The sequence below is a fragment of the Quercus lobata genome, chromosome 4 (assembly GCF_001633185.2).
Source record: "Quercus lobata isolate SW786 chromosome 4, ValleyOak3.0 Primary Assembly, whole genome shotgun sequence".
Classification (NCBI taxonomy): Eukaryota; Viridiplantae; Streptophyta; class Magnoliopsida; order Fagales; family Fagaceae; genus Quercus; species Quercus lobata.
The window spans coordinates 14,251,075-14,266,536 of record NC_044907.1 but is presented as its reverse complement, the minus strand read 5'-3'; the positions used below and the strand labels follow the sequence as shown (position 1 = coordinate 14,266,536).

General features: G+C 30.8%; 1 protein-coding gene across 2 annotated transcripts; it reads left to right on the top strand.

Annotated features, from left to right (window-relative positions):
- Window positions 1-6,460: 6,460 nt before the first annotated feature.
- Window positions 6,461-15,042, top strand: LOC115987105 (annexin-like protein RJ4). 2 transcript variants are annotated; one of them, XM_031110571.1, is made up of 6 exons: window positions 6,461-6,588; window positions 11,608-11,753; window positions 12,996-13,214; window positions 14,046-14,258; window positions 14,479-14,568; window positions 14,655-15,042. In XM_031110571.1, exons 1-6 carry the CDS (start codon window positions 6,516-6,518, stop codon window positions 14,856-14,858), a joined length of 945 nt encoding a protein of 314 aa, XP_030966431.1. In that variant the 5' UTR covers window positions 6,461-6,515; the 3' UTR covers window positions 14,859-15,042. The 2 variants fall into 2 exon arrangements, with proteins under 2 accessions (XP_030966431.1, XP_030966430.1); XM_031110570.1 differs by lacking the exon at window positions 6,461-6,588 and adding an exon at window positions 10,887-11,077.
- The last annotated feature ends 420 nt before the right edge of the window (window positions 15,043-15,462 follow it).

The following is a 15,462-nucleotide window of genomic DNA, read 5'->3' as shown; positions in this document are numbered from 1 at the left end:
AATCATAATTGCATCGTACCTTATTTTTGCAGTCACATGTACGGTGTGGTGTGGTGCAGTGCGGTGCGATTTAAAGTTTAGTCAAAACCATAACCATATCGCATCTCATTTTTGTGGTCAGATATACGGTGCGGTATATAAGATGTGGTTTAAATGATTTGAAGTTGGTATATCTTTCAAATTTTGGGCTTTTTCTACCCAGCTCAAAAATAATTTTTTCCTTTGTTTTGGTCTAAGTTTTAAATTATTGAGCTAATTTTTCTTTATTTTGGGTTGGCTTTCCTAATCAACACTTGTTAGGATTATCAAACTATTTTTTTTTTTTTTTTGAAAACTAAGGTTATTAAACTATTAATAATATATTTAATATTAAAAATAATTAAATATATTAATATATAGAGAGGGTGTGGTGCGGTGCAATTTATGCGGTTTTCTTATTATAAAACCGTAAACCCATACAGTGCGGTGCAATATTACTTGCGATGCGGTGCGGCTATGCCATTTTGCGGGCGCTTTTAGTGCAATTTTTGTGGTTTGTGTGGTTTATGCAGTTTGGTGAACACCTCTAGTTGTAGTGTTTTTTTATTTTTATTTTTAAGATACACTTTAATTATAGTTTTTTTTTTTTAATAGATTTTTTGGGTGTAGCACATTATGCTGTTGAATTGAAATTTAATATATAATTGCATTAAAATTAATAATTATTCCTAAAAATGATAACATTATTTGTTATTGTTGAGGACAAATTTTCACATCACATGACTTTATTTCATTGGCGATCCGCACCACGTCAACACTATCATCGATTTTGGGAGCCCATATTTACACAAAAAAGGCACCAAAGCCCATGGTCTAAGCTCACGAGTCTCATTAGGGGAATTTTGGAAGTCGTGGTTTGGAGGGTCAAGAAGTATGTTCAGTAAAACTCCAATGATTCAAAGTTGATAAAGGAAAGCATGTTACTTGGCATGTCTTCCCCAATCCCCTGAACTCTGACGAGTCAGTGTGCAATATGTAACATTTGGGAAGCCTCTCATATCATATAATACTTAAAATGATAAAACTCTCCATGCTCTTTACATAAATGTTCATTATATAATATAAGTTTTAAAATATAATTATATCATATTATTATTTTCATATAAATCAATTCCAAGCATATGGCTAAATATATACTAATATCTCATATCTAGCATTAAATACTCTCCTTACTCTCTAAGATTTCGTTAAAATACAAAAAAACCATAATTACATCTCTAAAATTTCATCAAATATCAACCAACTAGTCTATTACTTACCAAAATTATACATGGACTAAACACATAATTTTCCAAAAAAGAAAACTTAGCCAAAAACACTAACAGTTGCTCTAGTAGAAGCTGCATATAGCTCCAGCAGAAGCTGCAAACAACTCCAGTAGAAGCAGAAACAGCTTTTGCAAAAGCTACGTAGCTCCAGTACATTCTACAGTAGCTCTAGCTGTAATACCATAAACAAGAGGATCCCATAAAGAATATCTTGCCATTTTAGGCCAAACCATGAATTTAATGCCAAATATTTTTTCCTCCAAGCAAAATGTCATTTGGATGATATCATTCAGTTGTGACAACTGTAATTGATGGCTGTTACAGCTACAAAATCATCCATAAAGTCTCTAGCTTTCTTCTTTTGGCTAAAAAACAAAATCCCTCTAATGAAACCACTTACCTTTTCAAGTACTTTTCCTTATTTGCTAATTTTCCCTTCAACTAAGTTCTGATCTAGTTACATAGCTTGGCTCTATATAAAGAGAACCAAGCTACACACTAAATGGGACACCATCCATCCTTCTCACCCCTTATTCTGAAACTTCATTCATTTTATTGCCACATACACATTTTCATACTTCCTCATCTCTCTTACAAAATCCCTCTTCATAGATAACAACACAACACACAAATTACAACACACCATTATCCATTATCCATCTTTCCCACACTCTATTATTCTGAAACTTCATCATTTTTGCTGCCCAAAAACACATCTCCATCTCATTCTTTATTTTTCATTTTCTTTCTTAGAAAGCAACATAATACATTCCTCACAAAATATCCATACATACTTCTTATATATCTTTAAACTCTATGTCTCACAAAGTATACATATACAAGATCCATGTCCAACAAAGTACCTATATAATTCCTATACATATTATAAACACCATATCTCACAAAATCTATATATTTCTTACCATCTCCACACATCTTAAAACATATCCAACACTCTTCCAAAAACACATTACAAAATCTCTTTCTCATGGAAGGCATATGAACATCAATACTAAGGGCTTTCTCTTAAAAGGCACAAAGACTTCATGCTAAAGTCATTCTCATTGAAGACATACATTTCTAATACTTAAAGCTATTCTTATGAAAGACACAAACTTATGAAATTAAAAGCCCTTCTTATGAAAGATAATATCACTCATATTTGACTAAAAACTAAAAGGGCATTACATGGGGAAAATCATTTAAGTGCATGATTAAGAGGACAAACTTAACCAACCGATGCACATGGCTGGGCATGCTCTCTCTCCCTCCAATTGCACCCATTTTTCCCTTTCAAACATGAAGTCACCATGAAAGGATTCACTTCACCATGTTGTTGAAATGTTAAGTCCACTGGTGTTGTACAGCTGGAGTTGCAAAGTATGAAGATTATTGAAATGCTAAGTCCACTGATGCTACGACTGGAGCTACAAAATATGAATATAAGTCATTATATTTTATCTTCAAATTTATATTATTAAATATATTTTATTCATTATCATTTTATCGCTGGATGCAAGCTATTTTAATATCATCTTACTATTTAACGAACATGAGCTCACTCATACTTCATCAATGAATATACATATTAATAAATCAATCTACCACACTTTATTATGTTGAACATGAACTATGAACTGCAACTGGACATGGATTATTGGACTCATCCCATTGTTGGACATTTGACACCTAATTAATTATTTCCTAATATTGGACATCACTTAATATACATAATAATAACGTATCAACTCACCATTTAATCAAAGCTATCGTGCTAAGCATATTATTTATTTTTCTAAACAATTATCATGATTCTAAGACTTTGGGTTTCATCTATTTTATAGGCTTAAAAATATACTAGAAGCCATTGGTCTATGCGGCCCAATGTCGAGTTCCGGGTTGAACTTCCCAAAACAAATCCGGGCCTAGCAAAGTCACACCTCCAGTGAAATACACGTGGCTACGCACAAAAACCGCGCGCCCTCAACAGTTATTTTAAAAAATTTTATGAATATTTTAAAGATATTAGTTTAAGAAATATTTTTAAAAATTTTTGTGGGAATATGAAATATAACTAAAATTTTTAACATATTTTTATTTTTCTTATTAAAATTGTATTAGAACTTTTTTAAAATTGTTCATTAGCAAATGTCCTAAGAACACTAATTAACTATTTTTTTTTTTTTTTGTATTTTATTAGTCAATACAATTATGTGTTAAAATTTAATTAGAAAAACTAAATGTGTAACACCTAACAAACTGTTTTTCTTATCAAAAAAAGCTGTTTTTAAATTTTCTCTCGTAGCACTCTTAGTTAATTACTACTTACTCGCACTACTGAAAAAAACTCTAGTGGGAAAGAAGAAATAAAAATTAAGCTTTGGTAGTACCGAACCATATAGCAGCAACTAGCAAGAGATTCCATATATTGTACTATAAGGCCATGCCAAAATCGACTGTCTATGAAAATCAAAGTACAACAAATTTTATTTTATTTATTTATTATTATTTTTTTTTACGATTGCATGTTTGTCGTTATAAAGCTGTAAACAAATCAAGAGCCAGGTTGAGCATTAAGACGTTGAAGTTTGGATTATTTATTTTATCTTCAAATTTGAATCAAGATCCATTTTTTCAAAATTTTATGTTAAACTTAATTTGATGATTTCTTGAATTAGTTTGATTACAACTTTCATTGACTTAGTTTGGCAAACTAACTTAATAATATAAACCTTATTTAAAAAACCCTAAATTTTTTACTTTGTTAGACATATTAACTACCAAACTATGTTGTAAACTTTTTCTAATTTATTCATTTATACTAATAGTTTAATTTTAGGCGTAAAACCCATTTTCGTCCCTACATTTTTATGCGATTCCCATTTTGGTCCCTAACTTTTTTTTTTTCACTGCTTTTAGTCCCTATCCTGAAAAACGCATCTCGTTTTTGTCTCTGTCGTTACATCAAAGACAAAAATTGCACAACTAGCAAATGGCATAAGTTAAGATCATTAAAATAATAATAAAATTTTTTATTTTAACATTAAAAAATGCCACATCAGCATTTAAATAAAAAATTAATTCATTAATTTTAACTAAATAAAAAAAATAAAAAACAGAAATAAAAACAAAAAATTACATTAATTGAGATCTAAGGGTCACTTGGACAAGAACAATAAGAACATAAACTCAGATCTAAGAACACAAAATTAAAATCCAAAAATCGCAAACCCAGAAACACAAACACAAAAACAAAAACAACAGATCTTCCTTGTCAACCAAACACAAAAGCAACAAACACAAACCCAGCAACTAATTTTTCTTGTCAACCAAACACAAAAACAACAAACACAAACCCAAAAATCAGTAAAAATACAAACACGAACCTAGCAATCCCGCCGATTCATCTTTACCCTAAAAGATAAATTGGTCTCAGCACTTACATCCCCATATTCGTCAAACAAGCTTTCTAGGATAGGGGCCAAGCTCTGAGGCACTAAGTAATCCCTCACATTAGTGAGTTCTTTCATGAAATCAGGGAGCTGAATCGGCAGCGAGGTCGATAGGGGCCTGGGCTCATCGTCGGCCCATCGCGACTTCCTCTTCCGCGGGCTGCCGCCTGATTCTCCACTGCCATTGCCATTTTGGTTGTTGCTATCGACGCCGTAGACAACGGTGTTGTTATTGTTGTTAGAATCGGCTGCGGCGGCGACTACGTCGGCTAGTGGTTTCCTCCTCGCCGCCAGAACAATCCTTGTTGGTGGTGTCGGTGTCGCTATGGGTGTTGTTGGTCAAGCCGTTTTCGGAGAGCAAGGGTTTATTGGTGGGAAAAGAGGAATTATTATTGTTGTCGAGGGTATTTTGGGGAAAATCGTTGCGAGGGTTTTGATTTGGGATTAGGGTTTCAGAGTGAGGAGGTGGTGGTTTTGGTGGTAGTAAAAGGGTTCTAGGGTTTCCGGTGGAGGAGGAAGAGGAGGGTCTAGGGTTTCGATTTGCGCTTAGTTGATGTTTGCTGCTGCTGCTTCCATGATTTGTGTTTGAGCTGGCCAAGCAGATCAACGAGCGGCCTCAGGTGGTTCAAGAGTAAGAGAATGGGAAGACTGTGCCGAACCAGGCTATGTTTGTGTTTTGTGTTTTGTGTTTGGTTGACAAGGAAGATCTATTGTTTTTGTTTTTGTGTTTGTGTTTCTGGGTTTGTGATTTTTGGATTTTAATTTTGTGTTCTTGAATCTGGGTTTCTGTTCTTGTTGTTCTTGTCCAAGACACCCTTAGATCTTAATTAATGTAATTTTTTGTTTTTAATTTTGTTTTTAATTTTTTTATTTAGTTAAAATTAATAAATTAATATTTTTTTAATTTAGATGCTGACGTGGCATTTTTTAATGTTAAAATAAAAATTTTTATTATTATTTTAATGATCTTAACTTATGCCGTTTGCCAGCTGTGCAATTTCTGTCTTTGATGTAATGGTAGGGACAAAAATGAGACGCTTTTTTCAGGATAGGGACTAAAAACGGTGAAAAAAAAAGTTAAGGATCAAAGTGGGAATCGCATAAAAATGTAGGGACGAAAATAAGTTTTACGCCTTAATTTTATAAATCATGAAATAAAACTGCACTTTTATGATTTTTTTTAAAGGGTAAGTATTATTTATAGTTTTCATTAATATATAGAGCTGAGCTTGGGGTTGTTTAGACTTGTAATCTAGCTAATTTAAACTTGAGCTAAAGCTTAGTTAGTTTATTAAATTAACGAATGTGATTGAACGAGTATTTTAACGAGACAAATTCAAGTCATTTGCAAGTAACATGATTCGTTTTATAAACCCAGACTACACACAATGAATTTTGAACATATCATGAACTATCCTTCACTTTGTTGTAAAGGAAGAAAGCGTGGCTTGAGTTCCTATTTTTCTTTTAATTAATTATTGGTGGAATAAAGGATTGTCGAACTAATGTCTATTCTTTTTTTCTTTTTCTTTTTTTTCTTTTATATATATATATATATATATATATATATATATTAATAGAACCGACGTCTATTCTCTCCACATGTAATGTCCAAACACGATCATCGTGAGGTGGCGTTAATTTTAATGTTTGAGGCATAGTATATTATTATAAATAGGAGGCTCATGGTCATGTCTTCTTCACATTTTTATCATTTCCCTAGAGAGAGAAAAAACAATTCTCAAACTGCTCAACAATGGCTACCCTCATTGCTCCTGAACACTTTTCTCCTGTTGAAGATGCTGAAGCTCTCAAAAAAGCCTGCAAAGGTAATCTTTAAACACATGGATACACATATTTTTGCATGTATTAGTTTGTATAGATCATTTAAATCAATACATGTAAATATACTCACATTCATTTGCAAGCAATTTCATTTCACTTCCTGACTGTTAGTGTGCCTTCAACTTAAAATTGGGTTAAGCAGTTATTTTCTTCTTCTTAACTTTATTTATTGTGATCATAATCTTTATATATATATATAAACTTCTATATATATATATATTTTTTTTTTTTAAGAAACACACATAAGGGAAGGGAAAATGGATTTTAACATAAAGATGCAATCTTGTTAAACTCATTTTGTGTAAAAGAATTCATGCAATACAAAAAAAACCGGTCTAGACGCTTTAAAAAAACCGCTATAGCTCTTGAAAGCGCCGGCATATGCAATAGAAAATGCCTTCTTGTTTGATGTTGACTACGTTAAAAAAGGAAGACTACTCAGTTCTTTAATCAATGGAGGGCCGGTGATATTTGCTTAACAGATGAGATCATGACTAGTTCCTTGTTCTAGCTAAATGAAGACATCTGTGATCTGTGCTTGTCACTTCTCTCGTGTCTACTCAGTTCTTTAAACCCTTGTATATTTTATTATCACTCTCTAGCTTAAAAAGATAATGATTCATAAGAGAAAAATATAAAATACTATGAAAAATTTTGTGGATCTGTTACCTTATAAATGTTGTTATATTTTTTTTTTTGCTATTTAAGGATTGTTTGGGATGGGCTGAAATTTTCAGCTTATTTGCAATTTTAACTTATTTTTGCTACTATTTATAAGTTTTACTGTATTTTTTATATATACTATTCATGGATCTTATTGTACTACTTATCTTATTTTTTAACTTTTAAAATTTTTTTTTTATACTTCTAACAAAAAGTTTTCAGTTTCAACTAAATAAACTGTTTTCAAACAAACCTTTATTATATTTTTTTTATAGACTACACCGGAAACAACTAGGGTCATGGCCGTCATATATAATATCATATATTACCAGATTTATTTAGTAATATTCACCATTAAAGTATTAAAGTTGTTGAGTTACTATGAGGACCATTATATTACTAAATAATAATATATTTACAAGCATAAGTGTTTGTAGGATGTTTGTAGGGTGTGAGAGACAACGACTGGAGTTCAAGTCTCCAGAAGGGAGTTTCACACATATATATACACATAGATTATGTTAGAATATAATTTTTATCTTGTATTACCAAAAAAAAAAAATAAAAGATGTAGTTGCTTGAGATTTTCTTATATTTTTACATGGTAATAGATCAAGCTAGAGTTCTAAAATTAAGAAATATTTTTCTTTTCTCCATTCTCGTTGTCCTTTCTCAAAGTATCTAAGTCATGTTTAATTCCGTCAAAAAAAATTTCTTCCAAAATCAAGTTGTTTTCGAACTTCCACCCTTAATTTTTCAAAGGGATAAAAATAGACTACAAAGTAGATACAATTTTGTATAATGTCATGAACTACCATAGTTTTGTAATACCATTGTAACCCAATATAAATAAATCAATTAGATCATGAAATGGGAATTATTTAAAAATTTCCACACCTCTTTTTTTTCTTTTTTCTTTTTTCTTTTCCAATATTGTTTTTCTCACATCCAAAAGGTGAGACAACTGATGAGCCAACTTTTTGCATCACTAGATTTAAATCAAACTAGAAATGCTGACATATTTAGAGAATCTCACTTACTCATACCTCCCTTTATATGATTAAAGAAAAATTATATATAAAGATTAGTGGAGATCACCTGTCTTTGTTCTGGATAATACCTACATTTGTTTTATCTTCCTGGTATGTATGTGTTTTTCGCTGTTTCTCGCTCTGATTTGAAGTTTTGAACTCTCTCTCCTGCCATTTTTTTATCAGAAAGAATAATTTTTCTATGGTTTGATAATGATTTTGTAGTTAGATTTTCTGACCATCCGATCATCAGCGCCTGTTTATTAGTCATAATTATGACAACAAATAATCAACTTTAGTTGAACAACCTAGAGCCATTTAAAAAAAAAAAAAAATTAAACCATGCTTAAAAGTAAACTGTCGTTGAACAACCTAGAAACAAAAATATATTTAAAATAGCATGATTAAGTAGGCTAAGTAGTAAAGTTGCAAAAGAAGTTGGGTGTTTGGGTGAGTTTGAAAGTTCACTTATATATAGATCTTATCTTCTTTTTTTTTTTTCCTCATATTATTTGTTTTTAAAAACAATATATATTGGATGAGTTTGAGAGCTCGCCAATGAATCTCACCCTCTTTTTTACCATCTTAAATTACTGAGTAAAAAACATGAAAAAGAATCTGGGTGTCATTGTCCCAAGTTCATATCCAAGTTAATTTATTGTATGTCATTGCATGGAAGAAGTTGGCTAATTTTGGAATGGCAATAAAAGAATTAGGAAGTTTGAGAAATAAATAAGTTGATTATTTGAATGTTTTAGTACTTCATACCAATTTACTTAATTCTTCAAAATTTTTGTTATCCAGCTAATTAATTATACACAAATTAAAAGGGGGAAAATTGCATAGAATGCTTAGAAATATTAGGGAACAAATAAAAAAATTTCTAGCAAAATTCATTTTGTTTTTGTGCATGGGAAGACACCAATTAAGTTACACTTTGAACCATGTTTTTCATTTAGTAATATGTTACAAGATTATTTCCAGTGGTATTCAATGGTTGAACTAAGGTAGCACGAACTATCAAAAGCACCTAATCCATAAATTGCTAAGACCTAACGCATTAATTATACTTCAATCAAATCTAAGACCTAACACATTAATTTTAGATTAATCAAATTAAGCTAAGAGTCTAAGATCGAACACATATATTGATTTTACAATAAATCAAAGTCAACCAAAGGAGACCTAGCTATGTACTACTATCTTTTTTGGTTGATTGAACTTTTATTTTTTTGAGAAAAGTTTATTGAACTTGATTCAAGACATGTTAAATTTTTATTTTTATTTTTATTTTTATTTTTATTTTGAGAAGATGTTAAGTTATGGCCAAAAAACAAAGTGTAAGGTTAAGTAGTATGCTTTTAATATTACTTTGATTTGGGCTTATCTTTTGTTTCTGAATGGAAATTTTCTTGCCGTCTCTAAATATATGTTACTCCAAAATAGAAAATCAGCCTTCATGTGCCTTTTATTTAGTTTAAATGATTAACTTAAGTTTTATAAAATATTAGGGTACGTTTGGTACACTGAATGAGGATTACGATAGGAATTGTAATTTTTATTACTAGGAATAAAATGTGTTGTAATGTAATAACTAAACCTATTCATTAGTTTGGTTGTGAGTTATAACATTAAAATGAAACTTAACATTTATTTTAGGAAAATTCTTACTCATACAATTATATCTCCTTAAAAATTGTCATCTTTAAATTTAAGAGAGATATGTGTTATTTTTTATGATTTTTTATTTTTATAATTGTTAGATGTATATGGAAAGTTTGTTTATTTAGAAATATATTAAGTTTTGAAATTATTACTCTTATTAAGGAATAGCTAATATAACCTTTTAAAGATGAATAGTTATTCCTCATTTTGAAGAATAGGCTATTCATAAGGAATGATTATTCCTTGTAATAAAAACATAACCAAATTAAAGAATAATTAGATCATAGGAATAACTATTACATTATAGCACCTATTACTGTCTACTAAACATACCCTTATGAAATTATAGGAAATGGACTTGGAATAATGGAAAAAACAAATATGTGGGACCACTAAAAATTATTTAAAAAATCCTTCTTAGTTATTTTTTTTCTTGAAGAGCTTCTTAATTCTCACAAAGGGCATTGTCAAACAAATTAATTATCTCACTGCATCTTAATTTAATTGATAGTAGTAAAGGCAAAATTGTGGACCAACTAACTCTTAATCATCATTATTTACGTATGCAGTGACTTGAAATGGTTTGTGCATTCTTTCTCAAAAAAAGAAAAAATAAATGATTTGTTCATTTGATTTGTCATTGTGAGTTGTCCATTTTTGCTTAATTGGGTAGAGAAGTAAATGGCTCAAATTTCAAAGTGTCTCATTTATGATTTAACCCATGTTCTTTTATGCGAATGAATATTTGTGTATTTGTCTTCCATGCAATGATGCAAAAACAGAAGTGGAATAAATGTGCACTAGAAGTACCTATCAGAGAATGCCAACACATGACACAGTGATTGTATGAGAATCTAAGCCAACTAATGCATATTAAGTCACATGTATTAGTGGGTAAACAAGTTTTAAAATGTCATTAATGATTCTTAATTCTTAAGTTAAACAAGGCCTTAATAAAATTACATTTCTTAGCATTATAAATAGGAGTGTCATTCTAGAGAAATTAAAATCATCACTAGTGAAAGATTGAAGAGCTAAACAATGGCTACCATCATTGTTCCTGAAAATGTTTCCATCCATGAAGACGCAGAAAATCTCCAAAAGGCTTGTAAAGGTTAAATTGTTTGTTCTTTGAATATTGATTTGATTATTAGTAAGTTTTTTCTATCCAAATAAATTGATCTAAAGGTAGCACTTTTCATTAATTTATATGGTTTTTGTTGTTCTAATATGAGCACTTTTCATTGATTTGATTATTAGTAACTTATTTAATTTCCTATTTGGTGATTTGGAGTACTAATTGTTCTACTTTTTAATTTTACATAATTTTGTAAGTAATTTAATGGAATATACAAATGGAACGAGAAGCGAATACAATATTACTGTGTCACAAGCCTCTTGAAGAATATATGAATACGTTGATGCCTTTAACTTTTCCTTCTTTTTTTTTTTTTTTTTTTTTTTTTTTTTTTGTAAGTGTTAATATATGAATGTTAGTCTAAATTTTCTTTGCAAATAAAAACATCTAAAGGTTGCACTTTTCATTAATTTATATGAATTTTTTTTTTTTTTTTTTTTGTTCTAATATGACTTCTTTTTTTTTTTTTTCTTTTTTATTTGTGTGTGTGTATGTTAACTTGTTAGGATGGGGGACTGATGAGAAAGCAATAATCAATATACTTGGACATAGAAATGCAATTCAAAGGAAGCAAATTAGGCAAGCTTATGAGGAGCTTTATCAGGAAGATCTCATCAAGCGCCTTGAGTCCGAGCTCTCCGGGGACTTAGAGGTTAGATTATCATCATAATCATGATCATCTTCATATATTTTTTTGGTCAATAAAGAAATTTTTGGGGTAAAAAACAATGCTTGAGCATATAAATTCACATAATTGTAGCAATTAGAAACCATTGGTTTTGTCACAAATTATTTTCTAGTGGTCCGAGCGTTTTCATACTATAATATTGTCCTGTATTGAGAACAAGAGGTACAGGGGACAAAACAAAATTGTTTGGGGTCACTTGTATTTCCCAACCCCAACCAAAGGTTAAATGACGACCCATTGGAAATGGGCCCCTAGTAAATTATTAATTTCATTTGTCATTGTGATCTAAGCAACCTTGAACCATTTGTCAAATTGGGTTAAATATTGGGTTCAAATTGTTGTAAAAAAAAGAAAAAAAGCAACCTTGAACCATTAAATAATAATGAAAATTTGACCGAGCAATCATCTTTTACTTTAACTTTTTTTTTTTTTTTTTTTTTAACAATTTTCAAAGTTTAAAATGCCAAATTACAATTATGGTCCTTGTATATTTGTTACTATAATTTATATTTTATCCATGCACATTTAATTATATCAAATATTTCATTCAACTTTCAAATGGTCAAGTTCCGTTTCTCCACTTTCAATTTCAAGTCAATTTTGCCTACTAGGAATTTTGCCTGCTAGGAATTGACTTGATTATTTGAGTTGGTATGGAAAAATGAGAGACAAAAATTGACATAATTAATAATTGAGTGACAAAATTGATATAATTAAATGTATAGGAATGAAATTGGAAATATCCCATTATTGAAGTTTTGGAAGAGTCATTTGGCCAAATTTATAAAATATCATTACATTCGAGTATTTAAAATTGAAAAATTATTAATTTACATTGTAGACTAAACAAATGTGTACAGCATTATACAATTTTATGCAAATTTGTATAACATTATATACTTTTTGGAAATGTCCACAATATTTATTTAGTCTGCAATATAAATCTTACATTAAAAATACTATATAAATCCATAATTTTGCTTTAAAACTTTGCAATGCATATGATCTATGAGGTTTACAGGGTACACTTCACCCTTATATTGTAATGTAATATTCTATTAGATGCACTTTAAAATGAGGTTTGTTTTGATTCAATTACTGTTCCCTGACTATCAATCAATGGAACATAATTCCTTCTTATTTTTTTATTACTAAATTGTTTTTGTGACACTAAGTGAAGTTTCCAACTTTTGTGAACACATGCAGAAAGCAGTATATAGGTGGATATTGGACCCAGTTGATAGAGATGCAGTTTTGGCTAATGTAGCCATTAAGAAAGCTGAGACAGAGTTTCCTGTTATCATTGAACTTTCATGCATCTACTCTCCTGAAGAGCTCTTGGCAGTGAGGCGTGCCTACCAAGGCCGCTACAAACGTTCTTTGGAAGAAGATGTGGCTGCACATACCACCGGGGATTTGCGCAAGGCATGTTGTTTTGCCCCTTTTATTTGTCCTTTCTCACTCTTTCTTTCCAAATTACCTGATATATATTATATACATCATAGTTTTCTTCATCCAAAAAGAATATAGATTGTAAAGCTTTTATATGGTTTAAGATACCAACTTTATGCCGATGCTCTTAGGTCAATTGGTACTTCTTAGTATTTATAATGGAAACATTTAGGTTTGAATCTCCCTCCTCCACTTATAATAATATGTTTTTTTAATAATAAAAAAAACAACTTGATTGAAAAATGTGGAGACAAAATACAGAAAAGGGAAAAATCTTTTATGTGCCAAACATGTGAGACCAATGTGTCATTGACATGTGCGTCTAGTGAGACATCGGTCTCATACGTTCGGCACAGGAGATACTTTCTCTAAGAAAAGATTGATCATTGATGCTAAACAAGCAGACTCCTTATAAAGTTGCCTGTCTTCATCACTTTTGGTGGCATGATATACCTATATGCAACTTAGGAGATAAACTTCATAGAGTATTTTTATTATATGTTAAACTAGAAAAATGTAAATTAAATTTTAGTTCATAAAATTTGGGGTAAACTTGACGCAAAGGACCAAAATTAACAAGAAGGACCAAAATTGAACTTATATCAAATTTCATAGACGAAAATTATAATTTACCCAATAAAAAATTATTATCAAAACACCACAAAAAATGTATTGGGCTTTGTTTTTGGCAAAAAGAAAAGGAAAAAAATATTTGGATTTCATAGAATGAAAGAGTTAGATTTTAATGTGCCCTCTATTAAGTTAAGATAATTTGGAGCTTTCTGACTTTCTGTACTGTTACAGTTCTTGGTTGGCCTAGTGACTACTTACCGGTATGATGGCCCTGAGATAAATGAAAGATTGGCAAAATCTGAAGCTGATATTCTTCATGAAGCTATCAAAGACAAAATATTTAATCATGAAGAAGTTATCAGGATCCTGACAACAAGGAGCAAGGCACAACTCAAGGCATCTTTTAACCGCTATAGAGATGAGCATGGTACTTCCATCACTAAGGTACAGATATTGAAACCCTTCATTATATATTGAAATGCAAGAAAATGCATCAAACACCATGATTAGATATGCAACAAGTTGTTTCTTAACACTATTAGTGCTTAAAGAAGCAAGTTACCTCAGAGTTCTATGAACTGTAAAAAAAGTCTAAACTTTAATGTTCACTCAAATATTTTAAGCTAATCATAATATTAATCAAGCACGAATTTTTTTCCCCCAGAAATTGTTGAAAGATGAATCTAACGTGCTCCAAAAGGCACTGCATGCTGCCATTCGATGCATTGATGACCCAAAGAAGTACTATGAAAAGGTGAAATTTCATATAAAGTTAGAAAATTTCTCACTTCTTCAGTAATGTAGTACTAGCTGGACTCAGCTTGAGTTGTTTTGCTATAGGTATTGCGCAATGCAATCAAAAGGTCTGGGACTGATGAGGATGCACTCACTCGTGTGATCGTTACGAGGGCAGAGAAGGACTTGAAAGACCTCAAGGAGCTTTACCATGAGAGGAACAGTGTAGCCCTTGATGATGCAGTGTCCAAGGAAATTGCAGGGGATTACAAGAAGTTCCTGCTCACTCTGTTAGGGAAGGAAGATTAAGGTTCTTTCCTATGGGGCATTTTAGAATTTATGTCATGAATGGTGATGTTTATGAGTTGGACTTTGTTGCTTCGAGTCTTTATTTTCCATGGTGTTGTCTTGAACTTCTATGTATTGTGACTATATATGTTATCTTGGCTTTTTAAGATCCCTATGGTTTAGTATGTTGCTTGGGTTTGAATAATTCCTCAGTTGATGCCTTAAATCATAGATTCAATTACCGTTTGATGCATCCTTTATAATTAAATGTCCTTGACAACAAATTCCTTGCAAAAATATAGATCCTCCTTTTCCTTCTCCTTTCTCCCCAAAAGAAAACTAGGACATTAATTTCCTCAACAGAAACCTCCATTTCCTTCCCTTCTTAGTTCTTACCATTTGATGCATCTTTTTCCCCCTTATCCAATATTTTTCTCTTACACAACTAAACACCTCAAGGGATGAAAAACTTTCCTTTGATGGAACTTGTCATTGAACTAGGGTCTCACGCAATTGAACATATTTTACTCACATTAGGCCTAGTCACAACCGAACTCCCTATAATAGTTTCTACTGCCTAAATTTGCCATGATATATTTAAATTAACATGGATCCACACTATGTC

Excerpts from the sequence above, each read along its gene's own strand:
- LOC115987105 (XM_031110571.1), top strand. The coding sequence starts at position 6,516 with ATGGCTACCCTCATTGCTCCTGAACACTTTTCTCCTGTTGAAGATGCT. Across the intron at positions 13,215-14,045 it reads CCACCGGGGATTTGCGCAAG|TTCTTGGTTGGCCTAGTGAC; the intron begins GCATGTTGTTTT and ends GTACTGTTACAG. Across the intron at positions 14,569-14,654 it reads CAAAGAAGTACTATGAAAAG|GTATTGCGCAATGCAATCAA; the intron begins GTGAAATTTCAT and ends GTTTTGCTATAG.